The 25,145-nt window shown below is 42.0% G+C and overlaps 2 protein-coding genes across 6 annotated transcripts in view; one reads left to right on the forward strand and one right to left on the reverse strand.

Moving 5' to 3' along the window:
* Positions 1–12,949: 12,949 nt before the first annotated feature.
* Positions 12,950–19,632, reverse strand: LOC111196901 (sialic acid-binding Ig-like lectin 13). Its single transcript, XM_049469732.1, has 6 exons — positions 19,189–19,632; positions 17,967–18,323; positions 17,448–17,753; positions 15,449–15,724; positions 15,020–15,160; positions 12,950–14,247 (listed from the first exon to the last, which is right to left on the reverse strand). The coding sequence occupies exons 1-6, from the start codon at positions 19,301–19,303 to the stop codon at positions 13,937–13,939; spliced, it is 1,506 nt and encodes a 501-aa protein (XP_049325689.1). The 5' UTR covers positions 19,304–19,632; the 3' UTR covers positions 12,950–13,936.
* A 2,348-nt stretch (positions 19,633–21,980) lies between these two features.
* Positions 21,981–25,145, forward strand: part of xrcc1 (X-ray repair complementing defective repair in Chinese hamster cells 1) — a 32,271-nt gene continuing 29,106 nt past the window's right edge. For 2 of the 5 annotated variants that reach the window (XM_049465085.1, XM_049465089.1), the window contains exons 1-3: positions 21,981–22,128; positions 24,322–24,390; positions 24,475–24,567. In XM_049465085.1, the coding sequence (XP_049321042.1) occupies positions 24,340–24,390; positions 24,475–24,567 (144 nt within the window). In that variant the 5' untranslated portion in view covers positions 21,981–22,128; positions 24,322–24,339. The remainder of the gene's footprint in view (positions 22,129–24,321; positions 24,391–24,474; positions 24,568–25,145) is intronic. The other 3 variants (XM_049465079.1, XM_049465100.1, XM_049465076.1) reach the window with 3 other exon arrangements.

The raw sequence follows: 25,145 nt of genomic DNA on the forward strand, positions 1-25,145 counted from the left end.
GTTAGAGATAAAAAAGAGTGATCAACTGTTTAGAGAGTCCAGTGTTACCCTTTGTTAGAATGAGCTACATTTTCTCAGTTAAATTAATATATTTTAATAATAAAGTGCACAGTGCCTATACAGATGTGGTGTATTCAGCCTTTTGATGTGGATTTTGTACTTTAAACTGAAATAATATTATAAGCTGAAAGCAACTCATATCATCCAGCTTCAGATCAACACAGGAATAATAATAATCCAAGTTCAGGATCAGAGTTTGCCCATAAACAGAACGTAAAGATTAGAGTTCTGGACTACAGAGTTTGTAGCGTGATGAACCCTCAATGTACGTTATTCATAAATCACAGCGTTTCAGGTGTTAATAAAATGGATTGAGCTCATCAGAGTTTAGAGTAAAGTAAAGTCCACATGTTTGTTGGTTAAAAGTTGAAGACTCCATGTTTCATTTTTAGCTGGATCTTTATGGTTCAGCCTTTACTTCTTCACCTGTTCTAAACAGAGACCCTATAATTCTCCCTCACGCCCCCTAGAGGCTGGGAATAAAAGAAGAAGCTAAAGTGTGACAGCATATTGAATCTGTTATTAGATATTAAAATTTAAATCTGAGGCTCTGGTTTCCTCTAATTGTGTTAATGGTGTTATAAAGGAGTGGGTGTTTCTTCTTAAGGATTAACGTTAATTATTGTGTATCAGGAAAATCCAGAACTTCATATTCCTTCACCATGTTCACTAATATAAACCCAGAGAGAGAAACTCTGCATTTCACTCTCACACCCTGCTGATCTGTGTGTGTGTGTGTGTGTGTGTGTGTGTGTGTGTGTGTGTGTCTGTGTGTGTGTGTGTGTGTGTGTGTGTGTGTGTTTAGAATGGAACATGGAGGCGAAATAAGAATCAAACCTGGATTAAAGAAATGTAAGTTTTCTCTCACACACACACACACACACACTACACTCACACACACACAACACTCACACACACTACACACACACACACACACACACTACACACACACACACACTATACGTACATTACATTACATTTCACTTTTAAATGATGGAATCAGCAAAAGCTCATCCTCTTCTTTATCTTCTACAATATTTGATGAACTCATCTTAGGTTTATTGAACTGAACTGAGTTTTATCTCTGTCTGAACTCAGTTTCTCGATGTGATTTTTTATTTCTAAAACTGTACGATGAGAGAGAGAATGAGTGAGAATGAGCTTCAGCTGCATCTGTCGCTGTTCAAACAAACCATTCAAACGTGCAGTGTGAGTTATCCACAACGCTCTCCATTAAAATAATCACACAGTGTACGCTAGAGTTAAGATCAGACCCAAAGAATCCAGCCCGACCCATAAACTGTCATTATGAACCCGAGCCTGATTTAAACCCCACATTTCTTCATGAGTAAAAAGTTCAAACTGAGCGTTTTAAAAACTTTTTCAGGCTTTTTAAATCAGCGAAATCTGTTCAGAATTATGTAAATTAACATTACAGCACTGAAGAAGCAAAGACCTATTATTAAATAACAATGTTTATTAATAACATACACACACTACACACACTACACACACTACACACTCACACTACACACACTACACACTCACATACACACACTACACACACTACACACACTACACACTCACTACACACACTACACACTCACATACACACACTACACACTCACATACACACACTACACACACACTACACACTCACATACACACACTACACACACTACACACACTACACACACTACACACTCACATACACACTCTACACACTCACATAAACACACTACACACTCTACATACACACACTACACACTCTACATACACACACTACACACTCTACATACACACACTACACACTCACATACACACACTACACACTCACATACACACACTACACACACTACACACACTACACACTCACATACACACACTACACACACTACACACTCACACTACACACACTACACACACTACACACTCACATACACACACTACACACTCACATACACAAACTACACACACTACACACTCACACCACACACACTACACATACACACTACACACACTCACACTACACACACTACACATACACACTACACACACTACACACTCACACTACACACACTCACACTACACACACTACACACACTACACACTCACATACACACACTACACACACTACACACTCACATACACACACTACACACACTACACACTCACATACACACACTACACACACTCACACTACACACTCACATACACACTCACATACACACACTACACACACTACACACACTACACACACTACACACTCACACTACACACTCATACTACACACTACACACACTCACACTACACACTACACATACACACTCACACTACACACTACACACACTACACACTCACACTACACACACTACACATACACAGTACACACACTACACACTCACATACACACACTACACACACTCACATACACACACTACACACTCACATACACACTCACATACACACACTACACACTCACACTACACACACTACACACTCACACTACACACACTACACACACTACACACACTACACACACTACACACTCACATACACACTACACATACACACTCACACTACACACTACACACACTACACACTCACACTACACACACTACACATACACAGTACACACACTACACACTCACATACACACACTACACACACTCACATACACACACTACACACTCACATACACACTCACATTACACACACTACACACTACACACACACTACACACACTACACACTCACATACACACACTACACACTACACACTCACATACACACACTACACACTCACATACACACACTACACACTCACACTACACACAGTACACACAGTACACACTCACATATACACACTACACACTCACACACACAACACTCACACACACACTACACACACACACTACACTCACACACACACACAACACTCACACACACACACACACACACACTACACACACACTACACACAGTACACACAGTACACACTCACATATACACACTACACACACTACACATACACAGTACACACACTACACACACTCACATACACACTACACACTCACATACACACTCACATACACACACTACACACTCACACTACACACTCACACTACACACTCACATACACACTCACATTACACACACTACACACTACACACTACACACACACTACACACTACACACTCACATACACACACTACACACTCACATACACACACTACACACTCACACTACACACAGTACACACACTACACACACTCACACTCACACTACACACTCACACTACACACACTACACACAGTACACACAGTACACACTCAAATACACACACTACACACAGTACACACACTACACACACTACACACTCACACTACACACACTCACATACACACAGTACACACAGTACACACTCACATACACACAGTACACACACTACACACAGTACACACTCACATACACACAGTACACACACTACACACACATACACACAGTACACACTCACACTACACACTCACATACACACACTCACATACACACAGTACACACTCACACTACACACTCACACTACACACACTCACATACACACACTACACACACTACACACTCACATACACACAGTACACACACTACACACACTACACACTCACATACACACACTACACAAACACATACACACACTACACACAGTACACACTCACATACACACAGTACACACACTACACACACATACACACAGTACACACTCACACTACACACTCACACTACACACACTCACATACACACAGTACACACAGTACACACTCACATACACACAGTACACACACTACACACAGTACACACTCACATACACACAGTACACACTCACTTACACACACTACACACACTACACACACTACACACTCACATACACACACTACACACTCACATACACACACTACACACTCACATATACACACACTACACACACTACACACAGTATATACTCACATACACACAGTACACACTCACATACACACAGTACACACACTACACAGTACTCACATACACACACTACACACTCACATACACACACTACACACACACATACACACAGTACACACACTACACACAGTATATACCCACATACACACACTACACACACTACACACACTACACACACTACACACTCACATACACACACTACACATACACACTACACACACTACACACTCACACTACACACACTACACATACACACTACACATACACACTACACACTCACACTACACACACTACACATACACACTACACACACTACACACTCACACTACACACACTACACATACACACTACACACACTACACACTCACACTACACACACTACACATACACACTACACACACTCACACTACACACACTACACACTCACACTACACACACTACACACTACACACACTACACACACTACACACTCACATACACACACTACACACACTACACACTCACATACACACACTACACACTCACATACACACACTACACACACTCACACTACACACTCACATACACACTCACATACACACACTACACACACTACACACTCACACTACACACTCATACTACACACTACACACACTACACACTCACATACACACACTACACACACTACACACTCACATACACACACTACACACACTACACACTCACATACACACACTACACACTCACACTACACACAGTACACACAGTACACACTCACACTACACACACTCACATACACACAGTACACACAGTACACACTCACATACACACAGTACACACACTACACACAGTACACACTCACATACACACAGTACACACACTACACACACATACACACAGTACACACTCACACTACACACTCACATACACACACTCACATACACACAGTACACACTCACACTACACACTCACACTACACACACTCACAACACACAGTACACACAGTACACACTCACATACACACAGTACACACACTACACACACTACACACTCACATACACACAGTACACACACTACACACAGTACACACTCACATACACACAGTACACACACTACACACACATACACACAGTACACACTCACACTACACACTCACACTACACACACTCACATACACACAGTACACACAGTACACACTCACATACACACAGTACACACACTACACACAGTACACACTCACATACACACAGTACACACTCACATACACACACTACACACACTACACACACTACACACTCACATACACACACTACACACTCACATACACACACCTCACACACTACACACTCACATACACACACCTCACACACTACACACTCACATACACACACTACACACTCACATATACACACACTACACACACTACACACAGTACACACTCACATACACACAGTACACACACTACACAGTACACACTCACATACACACACTACACACTCACATACACACACTACACACACACATACACACAGTACACACACTACACAGTACACACTCACATACACACACTACACACACTACACACTCACATACACACACTACACACTCACATACACACACTACACACTCACATACACACAGTACACAGTACACACTCACATACACACACTACACACTCACATACACACACTACACACTCACATACACACACTACACACACTACACACTCACATACACACAGTACACACTCACATACACACACTACACACACTACACACACTACACACTCACACTCACATACACACAGTACACACACTACACACTCACATACACACAGTACACAGTACACACTCACATACACACACTACACACTCACATACACACACTACACACTCACATACACACACTACACACTCACATACACACAGTACACACTCACATACACACACTACACACACTACACACACTACACACTCACACTCACATACACACAGTACACACACTACACACTCACATACACACACTACACACTACACACTCACATACACACAGTACACACACTACACACTCACATACACACAGTACACACTAGGGCTGCACGATATATCGGTTAAGCATCAACATAGCGATGTGCGCATGTGCAATAGTCACATGGCGGGATCTGTGATGTCACGTAAGGCAATAAAAACTCATGTTGCAGTGTTTTGATTCTTGACACAAGAAGTAGATACACAGCGTTCTGAGTGAACAGCGCCGCCTCTGGCTGCTGCTGAAAAAGGCGGGGGGATTGATGGTGAGGGGAGGTGGAGGGGGAGGGGGAGGGGGTGTAAACACGAGGTAACCGCAGGGTTCATACGGTCACGAAACCTGGAAAAGTCACGGAATTTGAAAACAGCAAATCTGAGCGGAGCTTCAGCTGCTGCACTGTAACTGTAATTCACTCAGTGAGAGAAACATGCTGATTTAATGCTGTCCGGCTTCATTCAGACTAAAGAAAGGCAGAGACGCGAGGACCCCAACTGCAGGAATGGGATATTTGTAACGTTACACAGGAGAAGCAGCACGGAGCTAGCTAGCGTTAGCTAACTAAACACGCCCCGGTGTTTACCTCCGGGAACAGCATGGTTACCCTGCAGCGCTAAAGCGCAGAAATCTCTCTGTTCCTTTAAACTGTGATACAGACTGTCCGGATTTAACTTCTCCAAAACACAGCGAGACCCCGCGCGCCCGCCGCTGCCTATAGCACTGAGACTGAGAGATATCAGAGGTGTGTTTGAAGGAGGGTTATCTTATTCAGTGTAGATCAGTTTCCATCGTGTACATTAAAAAATAAATGTTCAAATTAAAAGGAAAATGACTAGTTCTGTTTTAGTTTCTGTTACAACATAACCTGAGAGCTCGATGCAACAGTGTAGTTTTCTTTACTAATATTTTAGAGTGGCTCTAAAAGTAAGTGACATTTGATTACTTTTGCTTCATTCTGCTAATTGATAAGTGAGGTTTTATATTAAACGTATTACATGTTAAATAGTTCAATAGAAAAAAAAATCTCTGTGACCAAAAAAATCTGCTTTAATATTTTATTTTTGTGCCCATTTTAAAAGGAAAAATAAATAAATTATTAGCTGGTTGCTTCTAATAGTGATTATTATACTGTAAACTGTTCAGTTCTCCTGGTGTTGGAATCAGCTCAGAGTTAACTCAGTTGTACACAATAGAGCTCTCAGGATTTAACACACATTTTATTATAGAAAATTGTCAGCATTGCTGAAAGAAATGTTTTTTTTTATTTAAATACATTTAAAGTAAGATATAGGCCTACTATAATCAGTTTTAACATTTTTAGTTTTATTGTTCATGTCTGCACTGATATTTTAAAGACGGTCATGAAAACTGTTGGGTTTTTTGTTTTCCTTCTTTCCAACAGTAGGTATCTCAAAAACTAGTCTTTACCAAACAAAAAGTAAGCAGAGTTCAGGAACAAAGAGATGCAGGCTTTATTGCAGTGAGCACGTAACCCCTGACCGTCTGTTACGAACTGAAACAGGAACATTTCTACAATCTTGTACAGCATAGTACGTACATACCTGGTGATTTGAAGGCACAAATCTATCTTTACCTTTTGACTCTACTTCTACGTTAGGACAGACCCTTTTGGTTTTTTCCTTATAAGGACTGACCATGTTGTTTCTCCATAGTTAGATCACCTAGGTCATAGGTCAGCTTTGTTTACTCACTCGGCCGTCTCTGCTGCTTTGTGACAGCTGTGTCTGTACACCGAGAATTCTTTGTCTCTGGCAGATCTTCATACACTAGTGTATTTTTGTACATGTTTAAATTCCAACAAAATGTTTGGAAAAGTCGTGGAAATGTTTTAGTTGAAAAGCGTATGAACCCTGTAACGGCCTGAGACAGCGAGTATAAAGCTGTGCACCTCAGTTCCGCACAGTTTAGCAGTGCAGATATTTCCAGTTAAAGCTGAATTCATGCTTTTAATCCCAGAAAAATAAACGCTCTTATTTACCTTTTAAAAGGCCATTTAAATGCTTAGTTATGGCTGTTCTGCTGTTTTTCTCGGGTAAAACAGTAACTGTTACTATTGATGTCTGTAGTGTGTGTGTAATGTGTGTAATGTGTGTAGTGTGTGTGTAATGTGTGTGTAATGTGTGTGTAGTGTGTGTGTAGTGTGTGTAGTGTGTGTAGTGTGTGTGTAGTGTGTGTAGTGTGTGTGTAATGTGTGTGTAATGTGTGTGTTCTTGTTTTCAGGGTTCTGTGATTTCACACTGGATCTAAACACAGTAAACTCCCTTCTCTCTCTGAGTGAGGAGAACAGGAGGGTGGAGAGGAGAGAGGAGCTGCAGTCGTATCCTGATCATCCAGAGAGATTTGATAAGTGTCCACAGGTTCTGAGTAGAGAGAGAGTAACTGGTGTAACTGGTGTAACTGGACGCTGTTACTGGGAGGCTGAGTGGAGAGATGGAGGAGGAGGAGGAGTTGTTGTAGCTCTGAGTTATAAAACCATCAGCAGGAAAGGAGAAAGATCAGACTGTGGGTTTGGAGAGAATATAAACTCCTGGAGTCTGTACTGCACTGATAACGATTACTATGTTGAACACAATAATAACTTAACTGATCTCTCCACTCGTTCCTCCGGCTGTAGGAGAGTAGGAGTGTATGTGGACTGTCCCTCCGGCACTCTGTCCTTCTACAGAGTCTCCTCTGATACACACTCACACACTCTCACACACTTACACACATTCTACACCACCTTTACTCAGCCCCTCTATGCAGGGATTAGGGTTTATGGTTTTGGCTCCTCAGTGACTCTGTGTAAAATAGAATAACCCTGTGTGTGTGTGTGTGTGTGTGTGTATAGTGAGTGTGTGTGTGTGTGTGTGTGTGTCTGTGTGTTTGTGTGTGTGTTTATCTGTGTTTGTGTATCTGTGTGTGTTTCTGTGTATTGTGTGTGTGTGTGTGTGTGTGTATCTGTAGGTGTAGTGTGTGTGTGTGTGTGTGTGTTTATGTGTGTGTATGTTTAGTGTGTGTGTGCGCACGTGAGTGTGTGTGTTTCTGTCTGTTTGTGTATCTGTGTGTGTGTGTGTTTATCTGTGTGTATGTATAGTGTGTGTGTGTGTGCACGTGAGTGTGTGTGTCTGTCCGTTTGTGTATCTGTGTTTGTGTGTGTGTATAGAGTGTGTGTATAGTGAGTTTGTGTGTAAGGGGTTGTGTGTGTAAGTTTATCTGTGTGTTTGTGTATAGTATGTGTGTGTGTGTGTGTGTGTGTGTGTGTGTGTGTGTACGTGTGTACAGTGTGTGTGTGTATAGTGTTTGTATAATGTGTGTGTGTAGTGTTTGTATAATGTGTGTCTGTATAGTGTTTGTATAATGTGTGTGTGTATAGTGTTTGTATAATGTGTGTGTGTATAGTGTTTGTATAATGTGTGTGTATAGTGTTTGTATAATGTGTGTGTGTGTAGTGTTTGTATAATGTGTGTGTGTGTAGTGTTTGAATAATGTGTGTGTGTGTGTGAATTGTTCATATAATGTGTGTGTGTATAGTGTTTGTATAATGTGTGTGTTTGTGTAGTGTTCATATAATGTGTGTGTGTATAGTGTTTGTATAATGTGTGTGTGTGTGTGTGTGTGTGTGTGTGTATAGTGTGAGTGATGGCACCATTGCTGTGGGTTATATAAAACAATATATACATACATTTTATAGATTTTTCTATTATTTTCTTTTGTTCTCCTTAATTTTTTTCTCTGCTTTGTTTCATTTCTTCTTTATCTGTATATGATAAACTGTATTTTACATTCTGTAAATAAAAAAATAATAATCACATAAACTTCCTTATTCCTCTACATTCAGCACACTGTTAGTGATTATTGTGATTATTGTAATTGTTGTAATTAAATGTATGTCACGCCTCGTGTCCGAAGGAGCTCCTGTCTCTCCCACACTCAGCTCTACCTGTGATCTCCAACCTCCGGACTACAATACCCAGAATGCACCACACACTGACATCACTCCCTCACACCATCACATCACCTGAATATTGACCACACCTATTACACCCCCTATAAATACACCTGCACTTCACTTCACTCCTCACAGAGTATTGATGTTTCTCCACTCTATAAATCATTATCCCCTGCCTGTGTTTACTCTCTCATTACAGCCTTGTTTTTGTATCTTTTCCTCTCTGATTTTCCCCTGTTCTTCAATATCGCCTCTCTGTGTTTGATCCTAGGACTGTTTCTCGTTTATGGTATGTTGATTCTCTCTGGCTGCTGTTTACTGGTGTTGAATCTGCTCATTTACAGAACCCACGGTACCCCTACTTTATTAAATAAAGTATTTGAGTTGCAGCAGCGCATGTCTGAGTCCTGAGTCTTTTTTTTTTTTTTTTGCTTGATTTTTTTTTTTTAGGTCTGCATTTACAAATACATGCAACAATAAAATGCATGAATTTTACACAATAACAATAAAGAAGAAAGAACAAAAAGTAAATAAAATATCTTAACAGTGACAAAAGAGAATATTGATGGGGTGGGGGAGCACCTGGGAGATAACCACTTGTTATCATGTTTCACTACTAGAACCCAAGTCCTATTCACACCAGAGTTCTCCTTTAAGATTAAGAAGAGGCTGAGATCCAGCCAGCAAACTGGGGTGATGATCTGAGATCTGAGGGAGTAAATCAGAGATCAACCAATCACTGTTTTAGAATCAAATAAAAACACTTTAAACTGTATCTGTTGTGTGTGTGTGTGTGTAGTGTGTGTGTGTGTGAGTAGTGTGTGTGTGTGTATGTACGTACTGTGTTAAAGGTTGGCGGTGAAGTTTACAGCAGCCTTCATCAGCAGCTCTAATTGGACAGAAGATCAGATTATTATAATATTAAAAAGTATTGGAACAGAAGCTGATTGGCTGTATCTTCTGTAATTTTGATACTATTTCCCACACCCTTAGACTGGAATGAGAAGGAAAGGAATTAACTCAGAGGATTTGGGGAGGAGTTCGGGGCAGTTTCGCTGGAAAAGTGTGAACCTGAAGCCCCAAAAGTTTAAACAGTAACAGTAAACGTAGGCTTGGGACCTCTAGTGTTTGAGAATTTGGGATGAGTGATCGGGTAGTACTTGAGCGAGCCAGGTGAATGTTCTGTGTATGATTTTTAATTTTTCTAATGTTTGCATTAATTACACAGCCAATTACTTCCCCTATCACTAGTGATGCCCCATCACACCAGGAGGGTGAAGACATGCTGAAGCCACTGAGCAGCCAGCGCGCTCGGAGGAAAGCGCAGCGACTCGGTTTCGATACATCAGCTGGACCACTCGGTGCCCCTACTGTGTTTGATTTAAGGGGAAATTTTTATTAATCGAGGATGGTATAATCTACCGGGCAAGCATGGAGAGCGGATTTATGTGGAAGTGGAATAAGTTAAATCAGGCCAACAGGAAACTAAAGAAAGCCAAAGGAAACAGTTTTAAATGTTGCAGAATGAAGGGAGAGACGTAACCTGCGCAGAGCCTGAAATACAGTAATACAGAATATGAGAAGTGAAGGAGGTGCTGATGGAGAGCGCGAGGCTCTCGTATGATGTCTCTGATGAACAGAGAATAGGTGGTGGTTGGAAACGGTGAGGAGATCAGAGTAGCAGTTAAGAAAGACTTATCAGACGGACTGATGTAGGCTTAATGGGGGAGGGATGGGATCATGGGGGAAAAGAGAGAGAGAGAAGGAGGGCAGGCAGCCGATGAAAGGAGGGGGAGGGATGATGGGGAGGATATTGGGAAGATGATGGGAGGTGGGTTGGGAAGACGGAGGACTGATGTAGGGATTGAAGGAAAGGACAAACCAGGAGGATCGCGCAGGAGAAAGACAAGGAGGCGTGGCCACGCTCGAGTACCGCCCAGTGAGGCTGTAGGGAAGCAGATCCCCCACTGGCAACGCGGTCCGGGCAGTAGAACGCTGGTTGGAGACCGGGACAGGGAAACAGATTGTGCGAGTTGCCGGTCCGGGCGAAAGGACGCCGTGGAACCAAAGTGCCGACTGCAAACCGGAGATGGCCCAGAATGGCGAGCCACCGAAGGGACACAGGCAGCACTAAAGGGATAAAGAGGGGAGTCCAGCGATAATGGGAGGAGGGCCGCTTAGCTGGTGGAGAGGAGCCGGGGCGGTGGCTCTGGGAGCTGTGGCGGTAAGAAGGAGAAGCCGCTGATGTCCAGAGAAGTTTCGAGGAACGCGTTGAGGCCTTGCGGGAGCAGCCAAACCAGACCAAGGAGCCGTTAGAGGAGACAACAGCAGCAGCTGTCGGGATAAAACACACCGCAACCTGGAAAGGCAGCCGTGAGCAATGATAGTGGAGGAGCTGGGGTGAAAGAGAACAGTCAGTCGTAGGAGACACAGGTAGAAGACCATCAGGGAACAGGTAAGGGCTGGGAGCCAACACCACATGCAAAGTTGTTCGACACGCAGGTAGAGAGGAAGTGACGGGTGGAGTATAGGGTGGAGTGTGGGAGGACTAAGGTCGTGGATCAATCTCCCAAAATTAAGTTATATTCGTAACTCCACTAAGAGTATTATAAAGAGTTTTGTTGGAGTAACTGTCTCTACTGTACAGAGAAACTCTTCTACTAGATTCTGGTTTCAGAACACTGCTGTGAGGATTTGATTGTGTTAGTGAGATGAGGATGATCTGGACTCACCGGGCAGTTCTGTGTGATCGTATCAGGCAGCCGGAGAACACCAGCAGAACCACCAGACCCAAACCCACCACAGAACCCCACACACCCCACACACTGCTGGATCTGGTCCAGGCTTCTGTTCCACCTGTGACTAAACACACACCCCACACAACACACACACAACACGAACAGTAAAACAAAATAAACAATACATAACCACAGTGTTTTTTATATCATTTTGTTTCACATTTTTCCCCATTTCCTCCCATTTTCATCCCCTCAGACGCTTTGCGCCGCACGGCGCCACATTTAAGCGTGATGGGGAAAGAGCGCCATCTACCCACCCGGAGGGAGCAGGGCCAATTTTGCTCCCTCTGAGTGCCGGCAGCATGATGGCAAAGCTGCGTGAGCTGGGGTTCAAACCTGGGCTTTAGACCGCTGGACCACTCGGCACCCCTAATTTATTTTATTAAGATTTAAAGTGATAGACCAACACAAAGTAGCACATAATTCAGCCCCTCATATCAATACTTAGTAGAGCCACCTTTCACTGCAAGTCTTGTGGGGTTTGTCTCAACCAGCTTTGCAACCTTCCAACACTTATTCCTCATGAGTAATAAAATGCTGATTGCAGATTTTACTGTTTCTGTAAAACTTTTGGCCCAGAATTAACTGCATAGTTGTTTCTGTGTAAGATTTTTTAATTATTCTGAAGTGTTTGAACACAGTGAGACTGGTTAAATAATGTTCAGCCCCTCTATGAATATTGTAGACCCTTGATTACTCAGAAAAGTCCTAGATCCTCCTCTGATCTCCTGGATGGAGCTTCTTGAACTGATATGTATCGTGTCCGGTGGGGTGTGGTATAGATGGTGTTGCAGCGTATACCATTGTGGGTCAGAGTGATGGTGGATACTTTTGGTGTGGTGGGGTGTGGTATGGATAGTGTTGGAGCGTATACTGTTGTGGTTCAGGGTAAAGGTTCTGATGGTGGATACTTTTGCTGTGGTGGATGTGGTATGGATGGTGTTGGAGCGTATGCCATTGTGGGTCAAAGTGAAGATTCTGATGGTGGATACTTTTGGTTCAGTAGGGTGTGATATGGACGGTGCTAAAGCATATACCGTTGTGGGTCAGAGTAAAGGTTATGATGGTAGATACTTTTGGTGTGGTTGGGTGTGGTATGGACGGTGTTAGAGAGTATACCGTTGTGGGTCAGGGTGAAGGTTCTGATGGTGGATAATTTTGGTGTGGTTGGGTGTGGTATGGACGGTGTTGGAGCGTATACCATTGTGGGTCAGGGTGAAGGTTCTGATGGTGGATACTTTTGGTGTGGTGGGGTGTGGTATGGACGGTGTTGGAGTGTATACCGTTGCGGGTCAGGGTGAAGGTTTTGATGGTGGATGCCAGGCTGTTCTCAGCCACACACTGGAGGACCAGCTCTGTAGAGGTGTGGTTCCACAGTACCGAGATGTTCAGGTTCCCCACAGATCGATGTCCTTCAGACCAGGAAGGATCAGTGTTACCTGGGACAGATAGTTTCATTTTCACACTGCAGTTTAGTGACTGAGCACTTAAACAACTATTCCACGTCCAGAATCGCCAGCACCGTAATCTGCTCTGTAATTAACCTACAGTTACAGTAGATACAGAATCACCAGCACCGTAATCTGTTGTACCCGTACTGCTCTGTAATTAATCTACAGTTACAGTAGATACAGAATCACCAGCACCGTAATCTGTTGTACCCGTACTGCTCTGTAATTAATCTACAGTTACAGTAGATACAGAATCACCAGCACCGTAATCTGTTGTACCCATACTGCTCTGTAATTAATCTACAGTTACAGTAGATACAGAATCACCAGCACTGTAATCAGTTGTACCCGTACTGCTCTGTAATTAATCTACAGTTACAGTAGATACAGAATCACCAGCACTGTAATCTGTTGTACCCGTACTGCTCTGTAATTAATCTACAGTTACAGTAGATACAGAATCACCAGCACTGTAATCTGTTGTACCCGTACTGCTCTGTAATTAATCTACAGTTACAGTAGATACAGAATCACCAGCACCGTAATCTGTTGTACCCGTACTGCTCTGTAATTAATCTACAGTTACAGTAGATACAGAATCACCAGCACTGTAATCTGTTGTATCATACTGCTCTGTAATTAATCTACAGTTACAGTAGATACAGAATCACCAGCACCGTAATCTGTTATACCCGTACTGCTCTGTAATTAATCTACAGTTACAGTAGATACAGAATCACTAGCATATTGTCTTTCTTACCTGTTATTTGCTCCTCTAAATGTAAAACAGACCAGTGTATAGAGGGCAGTGGGTTGCCATAGGCAACACATTCACAGCTTAGGTCCGCCTCCTGCTCAAAGGTCACAGAGCACCAGCTTTCATCTGTGATCTCCGGCTCATCTGAAAAAAAAATGAAAACTGTTACTCCGTAATAATCACAACTTAATAGCTCTGTGGATCATATGAACATTATAGAGTGCCCCCTACGCTTCCTGTAGTGCATTACAGTCTGTCAGAATGAGCGTGTTGTGGATCATATGAACATTATAGAACATTATAGAGCGCCCCCTACACTTCCTGTAGTGTATTACAGTCAAATGAGCGTGTGGATCATATGAACATTATAGAGCATTATAGAGCGCCCCCTACGCTTCCTGTAGAGTATTACAGTCAGTTCTTTTCACTCACAGTGTACATCTACTGTGATTGGCTGAGAGAGACGAGTGCCCATAGAGTTCTCCACTTGGCACCAGTAGGGTCCAGAGTTTCTGGGTATTTTCTCCACCGAGAGCTTCGGTTCTCTCTGATCCACCACCAGCTGCTCCCGACCCTCCGGACCCTGGAACCAGGAGAACCGGTGAGGTGCTGGCTGACTGTCAGCCTGGCAGAACAGAACCACGGTCATCCCTTCTGACACCAAACCCAGCGGAGACAGAACACTCACCGTCACGTTCTGAGGAGCATCTGATCAAACAAAACACATCTAAAATTCAAGTTCATATTATTAATAAATCTAATTATTCAGTCTGATTTCAGACTTTTAATCTAAGTGACTCTTCATATAATTACACCATAAAATTTCACCAATCTGGGATCCATTTCTTAAGCACACTAGTAGATAGCACTTGTGTTTTACTTACTCTTTTACTTACACTTGTGCACCACTAAACTAGCAATCTGCCAAAGTCAGAGCTCACCTGGCTCTAATCCATGATTAATTAAGAGAATTGAGCTGCGCAAAGTGTACTTTTCCTGTCGTTACGATAGCAAAGACACACTGACACGCCCTAAATCAAGCTACATGGTGCACGGCTCACTGCTAGCATATAAATCACTAAAATAAGACACTTAGAGCTTACTATTTACAATTAGCAGAGTTAGTATGTTTGCTATTTATAGTTAGCAGAGTTAGTGTTAGCAGAGTTAACTAGTTTGCTTTTTTGAGTTAGCAGAGTTAGTCTGCTATTTATAGTTAACAGAGTTAGAGTTAGCAGAGTTAGAGTTAGCAGAGTCAGCTAGTTTGTTATTTTTAGTTAGCAGAGTCAGCTAGTTTGCTATTTATAGTTAGCATAGTTAGAGTTAGCAGAGTCAGCTAGTTTGCTATTTTAAGTTAGCAAAGTCAGCTAGTTTGCTATTTATAGTTAGCATAGTTAGAGTTAGCAGAGTCAGCTAGTTTGCTATTTTAAGTTAGCAGAGTCAGCTAGTTTGCTATTTAAAGTTAGCAGAGTTAGCAGAGTTAGACTTAGCAAATTCAGCTAGTTTGTTATTTTGTGTCACCACAGTTAGCAAGTTTGCTATTTAGAGTTAGCAGGGTTTAAGATAGCAGAGTTAGAGTCAGCAGAGTTAGGTAGTTTGCTATTTTGAGTTAGCAGCGTTAGTTTGCTATTTATAGTTAGCAGAGTTAGAGTTAGCATATTCAGCTAGTTTGCTATTTTGATTAAGCAGAGTCAGCTAGTTTGCTATTCTGAGTTAGCAGAGCTAGTGTTAGCAGAGTTAGCTAGTTTGCTATGTTGAGTTAGCAGCATAAGTTAGTTTGCTATTTATAGTTAGCAGAGTTAGGGTTAGCAGAGTTAGAGTTAGCAAAGTCAACTTGTTTGTTATTTTGTGTTAACATAGTTAGCTAGTTTGCTATTTTGAGTTAGCAGGTTTAGAGATAGCAGAGTTACAGATAGCAGAGTTAGCTAGATTGCTATTTATAGTTAGCAGAGTTAGAGTTAGCAGAGTTAAAGTTAGCATATTCTGCTAGTTTGCTATTTTGAGTTAGCTACGTTGCTATTTCCAGTTAGCAGAGTTAGAGTTAGCATAGTTAAAGTTAGCATATGCTGCTAGTTTGCTATTTTGAGTTAGCTATGTTGCTATTTCTAGTTAGCAGAGTTAGAGTTAGCGTAGTTAAAGTTAGCATATGCTGCTAGTTTGCTATTTTGAGTTAGCTATGTTGCTATTTCTAGTTAGCAGAGTTAGAGTTAGCAGAGTTAGTTTGCTATTTCTAGTTAGCAGAATTAGAGTTAGCAGAGTCAGCTAGTTTGTTATTTTTTGTAAGCACAGTTAGTGTTAGCAGAGTTACCTTGTTTTCTATTTTGAGTTAGCAAAGTTTGCTAGGTTGCTATTAATAGTTAGCAGTTATTGTTAGCAGAGTTAGTTAGTTTGCGGAGTTAGAGTTAGCACAGTTAGCCGAAGGTGAACGTACAGTTGACCTGCAGTCTGCAGGGCGGTGTGAATCGCTGCAGTCCGTTGGGGAACACGGCGGTGCACTGCAGCAGTTCCCCGTGGGTTCCAGGAGAGGGCAGCAGGTTCAGCACGGCTCGTTCCTCCCAGCGCTGCTGGAGCTGCCGACGTCCCTGCGGCTGCAGCACCACCTGCCCGGCCCTAACCGAGGTCCAGCGCAGCACCGGCGCCGCCTCCCGACAGGTGTGTACCACAGAGCACACCAGAGACACGGGGACGCCCTCGGCCAGTACACCCGGGCACTGCAGGGATGGAGCAGGGGGCGTGTCTGGAACAGGAAACGGAGGGGTATAATTCCATATATGTATTTACCAGTGGCGTGCGGTGAATATAGTGGGTACCACGCACTTATTGTCACCCCTTCTCTGAAGGGTTAGAAGGTCCTCACTGCACACCACTGGTATTTACACTGATCAAGCATAACATCGTGACAATCTCTAATATAAATGTGATTATTCAGTGTGCGAAGAGTCAGACTGACCGGTCACGCTGAGGGTCACGCGCTGGTCCTTGAACGAGTATCGGTCTTGCCCGTCTATCTCAACCCGGAACATGTAACTCCCGGCGTCCCCCGTCCCCAGCAGCCCGATCTTCAGCGAGCATTCGTTCCTCTCCAGAGAACCCACGATTCTGCTTCTGTTCACGTACAGAGCGTCCACCTGCTCCCACTGCCGGCTGTTACACACCAGAGCCCCGCCCCTGAACCACAGCCCCCTGATCTTACTGGCCGGCGCTCTCGGGCCCGGGTACGAGAAGCTGCAGGGGACATGAACGCACAGCCCGGATACACCAGCGATAGAGGTGGGAACGTTCACCGACCAATCAGAGCCGCAAACACCTGCAGATACAGAAGGAGGAGCCGGGGATCAGCAACCCTTTACCTTAGTGTTCCACTAAAGACCCGCCCCCAAACCTTTTATAGAATCCCTCCCCTCAGTGTTCCACTAAAGACCCGCCCCCAAACCTTTTACAGAAACCCTCCCCTCAGTGTTCCACTAAAGACCCGCCCCCATACCTTTTATGGAAACCCTCCACTCAGTGTTCCACTAAAGACCCGCACCCAAACCTTTTATAAAAACCCTCCCCTCAGTTTTCCACTAAAGCCCCTCCCCCAAACCTTTTATAGAAACCCTCCCCTCAGTGTTCCACTAAAGACCCTCCCCCATACCTTTTATAGAAACCCTCCCCTCAGTGTTCCATTAAAGCCCCTCCCCATAACTTTTATATAAACTCTCCCCTCAGTGTTCCACTAAAGCCCCTCCCCATACCTTTTATAAAAACCCTCCCCTCAGTGTTCCACTAAAGACACGCCCTCAAACCTTATATAGAAACCCTCCCCTCAGTGTTCCACTAAAGACCCGCCCCCAAACCTTTTATAGAAACCCTCCCCTCAGTGTTCCACTAAAGACCCGCCCCCATGCCTTTTATGGAAACCCTCCACTCAGTGTTCCACTAAAGACCCGCCCCCATACCTTTTATAGAAACCCTCCCCTCAGTGTTCCACTAAAGACCCGCCCCTGAACAGTTACAGCCCCTCCCTTTAGTGTTACTGCAAAGCTCTGCATCTCAAAATACAGCCACTCTGTTTAGTGTTTCTACAGCCAAACAACATTGAATAAAGTGTGTTAATCGATTATAGATTAATAATATTTAATTAGTCTAGAGAATATATTTGTATTAATGTGACTGAAATGATTGCTCACCCCACACCCAGAGGAACATCAGAACAGAACCACAGCAGAACCTCGCAGAACCCGACGGCAGAGAGCTGATCCCCGAGCAGAACATCATCATCATCCTCATCAGCTTCATCATCATCAGCTTTATCTTTAATATCCTCACCACACACTGCACCGGAGAGACGCCGGACTGCTAACTGACCCGTAGCTGCTGGAGTGGTGGTGTGTTCTGCTGAAGGTCCGCCCCCTGTGTGTGGGTGTGGCCTGCAGTGAGTGGGCGTGGCTGTTGTGGTGTGCAGTTTAATATATAACTCTCCTCTCTCTGTTTCACTGGAAACCCCATAGTTAGTGAGGAAAGGGGAACCGAGAGCAGCAGAAGAACCTGAGGTCAGCTAAACCTCGCCAGCCGCAGGAAACAACGCCACGGCAACACAGCACTGAAACACAGCACGGCAACAAAACAGCATGGCAACACAATACAACAACATAGCACGGCAACACAGTACAACAACGCAGCACATACCACGAAAAGACAGTGCGGCAACACAACACGGCACCACAGCATAACAATACAACACAACACTGCAACACACCACAGCATAACAATACAACACAGCAACACAGCACGGCAACACAATACAGCAACACAACACGGCAACACAGCAGGGCAACACACCACAACAACACAGCACATACCACGAAAAGACAGTGCGGCAACACAACACGGCAACACAACACTGCAACACACCACAGCATAACAATACAACACAGCAACACAGCACGGCAACACAGCACGGCAACACAACACGGCACCACAGCATAACAATACAACACAACACTGCAACACACCACAGCATAACAACACAACACAACACTGCAACACACCACAGCATAACAATACAACACAGCAACACAGCACGGCAACACAGCACGGCAACACAACACGGCACCACAACACGGCACCACAGCATAACAATACAACACAGCAACACAGCACGGCAACACAACACGGCACCACAGCATAACAACACAACACAACACTGCAACACACCACAGCATAACAATACAACACAGCAACACAGCACGGCAACACACCACAGCACCACAGCATAACAATACAACACAGCAACACAACACGGCAACACAGCACGGCAACACACCACAGCACCACAGCATAACAATACAACACAGCAACACAGCACGGCAACACAGCACATACCACGAAAAGACAGTGCGGCAACACACCACAGCAACACAGCATAACAATACAACACAGCAACACAGCACGGCAACACAGCACGGCAACACAACACTGCAACACACCACAGCATAACAATACAAAACGGCAACACAACACTGCAACACACCACAGCATAACAATACAACACAGCAACACGGCAACACAACACGGCACCACAGCATAACAATACAACACAGCAACACAGCACGGCAACACAGCACGGCAACACAACACGGCAACACAACACTGCAACACACCACAGCATAACAATACAACACAGCAACACAGCACGGCAACACAGCACGGCAACACAACACGGCACCACAACACGGCACCACAGCATAACAATACAACACAGCAACACAACACTGCAACACAGCACGGCAACACACCACAGCACCACAGCATAACAATACAACACAGCAACACAGCACGGCAACACAGCACATACCACGAAAAGACAGTGCGGCAACACACCACAGCAACACAGCATAACAATACAACACAGCAACGCAGCACGGCAACACAATACAGCAACACAATACAGCAACACAACACGGCAACACACCACAACAACACAGCACCACAGCATAACAATACAACACAGCAACACAGCACGGCAACACAATACAGCAACACAGCACGGCAACACAATACAGCAACACAGCACGGCAACACAGCAGGGCAACACACCACAACAACACAGCACATACCACGAAAAGACAGTGCGGCAACACACCACAGCACCACAGCATAACAATACAACACAGCACCACAGCATAACAATACAACACAGCACCACAGCATAACAATACAACACAGCACCACAGCAAAACAATACAACACAGCACCACAGCATAACAACACACGACAGCACCACAGCATAACAATACAACACAGCAACACAAGACTGCAACACAGCACGTTTTAATTTTATTTTATTTTAAAGTTTTGGGACACTACAACTACCTGTTGTAGAATATTCCAAATGTTTCAGATGGGGTAATGTGCTACGGTAACAGGACTGAGTGAAAAAACCAAGGGACACAACTAAAATGTGTATTTTAACTTAAATATTAGGGATTTATTATGAAAAACATATTTTTAAAGCATAGATTTGGAGTCACACAACAATGCAAAAAAATACATTCCTGAAGGATTTTAATAAATATATTTCATGGTAAAGTTTATAGTTAGAGAGGGGGAGAATGGGTAAGTGTTGTAAGTAGTTTTTATTAATGTTTTAAATTATATATCTTACTTTTGCAATAAGGTCAATTAGGTACAAGACACTATGCTTAATAATAAAATATATTTTAAAGTTATTTTGTGTTTATATTTATAGATGTATTTCCTGGGGACAGAAATGGCACAGATTCTGAGGAATTTGCCATATATAATAGTTTTATGCTATATTGCTTATTTTCTCGGTGCTTTGCTGTCTCTCGCCAACAGGTGGCGCACAGAACTCTGGGTCGCGCTCCTGTCGACTTAGGGACCCTCCAGGCCCTGTGTTCACTTCCTAGTGTGCACTACCTAGTGCTCAGTGGCAGTAGCGGATTGGAGCGCGCCCCGCTGGAGGCTCGGTTACGGCGCTGCGGGCGGAGTGCTGCTGCTGCTGCTGATTCCTGCGTTACTCCGCGCGCTGAGAGTTTATCGGTCATTCATCGGTATTTTATCGGTATTAAGAGCGGGATCCGGCGGCGCGCGGGCTCATGCTGTAGGTATGTTGCGGGTTTTTGCGTGTTTGCGGTTTATCCTGTATTTTAAAGCTCTAATTAGCTGTGTGTTATTGTTGCTGTATTGTTATAAAGTGTTGTTAGCAGGTTAGCTTAGCATTGGCACTGTTAGCGGTTTGTTCCGCTGTAGCTGTGATTTATTATAGTTTATTAAGTTTTATTTATGATAAGTAATGATGTATAAAATACTTTATATGCTATTTTTTAATTTAGTAAATGTGTGTGTTAATTTAGAGTAAAGTTTGCTTCTTTTTAGCTGCCTTCTTCTTGGAACTCTCCGTTCCACCTTAAATGCTATATCAATTGCATTCAAGCGCACGATGCTTTTTAAGGTGGAACGGAGATTTCCAAAAGCAGTAGTTTAAAATCAGGATTTTTGTAGTTAATTTTTTTAAACAAATTAAGTTTTAATCTATAAAACCCTATATTTAATTTAATTTATTCATAATTAAGCAAATGTAATTAATAATAAAAAGAATTCCCTTTCAGCAAAAATTAACTACAAAATCCTGATTTTAAACTGCTTTTTTTGGAACTCTCCGTTCCACCTTAAATAGCATTAGGCGCTTGAATGCATGAATGAATGAATTTAAGGTGGACTGGAAAGTTCCGAGAAGACTAAAACTATAGATAAAAAGAGGCAAACTTCATTCTAAATTTTGATCGTAACCTTTAAAAATGAACATGTAACACACAGACTCATTTATATATGATAGATACGCATAAATAACACTTATAAAACATTATATAAACAAAGATTATACCCCTATAACCTACAAACAAATCATAGCTAATATATTCAGCTAGCTTAAGCGATTAGCCTCTATAATAAAATCTAAATACAATGTATACACTAATGTATACACAAATTACATATTAATCCATAATATCCTTTTATAAAAAATTAAGCAAATGTTATTAATATAGTGGCTAATACTTTATAAGCTGTCTTTATACATTGTGTCTATAATATGTTGTGTTTGTAGGTTAAAGTGGTATAAGCTTTGTTTTTATAATGTTTTATATGTTATTTATGTTTATCTAGCATATATTGACTGTCATATGTTTATATATTTTTATATATGTTATCTTCTAAATTTAGAGTGAAGATTTTTTTTATATACACTTTTTATGTATAGTTTTTGCTTTAAATGCTGCATCAGTTGCATTCGAGCACATGATGCTATTGAAGGAAGGTGGACCGTAGAGTTTCAAAAGAAGTAGTTTAAAATCAGGATTTTGTAATTAAATAATTTAAATCTGTAATATCCTTTATTTAATTTTATTTATTAAAAATTAAGCAAATTCTATTAATATAACGGCGATTATTTTAAGCTATCTTTATAAATTATGTTGTGTTAGTAGGTTATAGGGGTATAAGCTTTATTATTTTATAATATTTTATTTTATGATAAGTTACTTTATTAAGGTTAGCCTATCTTGTTAATGTATAGGAAAGTTTATTTATTTATTTATTTATTTTTTTACACTTTTTATCTATAGTTTTTTTGTTGGAGCTTTTCGTTCCACCTTAAATGCTGCATCAGTTGCATTCAAGCGCCTGATACAATATAAGGTGGAACGGGGAGTTCCAAAAGAAGTAGCTTGAAAATAGGATTTTGTAGGTTAATTTTTGCATTAAAGTGTATACATGTTGACAGTTTCATTTATAATATTCTTTATTTTAGTTTATTTAATAAAAATAAAAAAGTGTAAGTAATACAACAGGTTAAATCTGAATGTAGTAGAAACACCAAACAGTGTGTTTAAAAGTGTGTTTTAATACAGAATATTCCTCATTTCATTTTAGTTGTAAACTTTGTTTTTATTATGTTTTAAAAGGATGGTAATTCATCTCTTAGAAATGTAGTTATGTCATGTGTAATTTTGTTTTAAATTAGAGTGAAATGTGCTTCTTTTTACGTGGGTTCATATTGGAATGTTCTTTCCACCTTAAATGCTGTAGCCTTAAGTGTAACTCCAGCACCATTTAAGGTGTAAGGGAGAGTTACTAAAAGGTAGTTTATAATAATAATTCGTTATGTAGATTTAAGTATTAATAGGCGTGTTTTTAAATCCAGGTATAGTAAAATAATTTTTTTATTTCAGAATTTCCATCATTTTTCTTTAATTATCTGAAAATAAAGAAAACTAATTTAATATCTAATATATTTACAGGGTTTCTGAGCGTGCAACATGCCGGAGATTAAACTGAAGCACGTGGTTTCCTGCAGCACTGAGGACTCAGTGAGTAAATGTTTATTTACTGTAGAAATGCGTCTGAATTATTAGTGAGCTTCTGTAATAATTTATATAATTTCTGTTTCTCAGACTCACAAGGCGGATAACCTGCTGAGCTCCGACACGTACAGGAAGTGGAAATCTGCCCGACCCGGGGAGAAGCAGACGTCCGTTATCTTACAGGTTTGAAACCTAATCTCGTCTGCGACGGGAGACGCTACGCTAATGCTGCTAACAGCGCTAACGCTGCTAGTGTTCTAGATCACTAGTGGAACCATTTATAACTTCAGCTTGAAAGAGTGGAGCTAAACTAATCTAACCTAAACTGCTGTAGGCTGAGTGGGTGGAGCTAAACTAATCTAACCTAAACTGCTGTAGGCTGAATGGGTGGAGCTAAACTAATCTAACCTAAACTGCTGTAGGCTGAATGGGTGCAGCTAAACTAATCTAATCTAAACTGCTGTAGGCTGAATGGGTGGAGCTAAACTATATTAATCTAAACTGCTGTAGGCTGAATGGGTGGAGCTAAACTATATTAATTTAAACTGCTTTAGGCTGAATGGGTGGAGCTAAACTATATTAATCTAAACTGCTGTAGGCTGAATGGGTGGAGCTAAACTATATTATCTAAACTGCTTTAGGCTGAATGGGTGGAGCTAAACTATATTATCTAAACTGCTTTAGGCTGAATGGGTGGAGCTAAACTAATCTAATCTAAACTGCTTTAGGCTGAATGGGTGGAGCTAAACTATATTAATCTA

Source organism: Astyanax mexicanus, chromosome 1 (assembly GCF_023375975.1).
Source record: "Astyanax mexicanus isolate ESR-SI-001 chromosome 1, AstMex3_surface, whole genome shotgun sequence".
In the NCBI taxonomy this organism is placed as follows: domain Eukaryota; kingdom Metazoa; phylum Chordata; class Actinopteri; order Characiformes; family Acestrorhamphidae; genus Astyanax; species Astyanax mexicanus.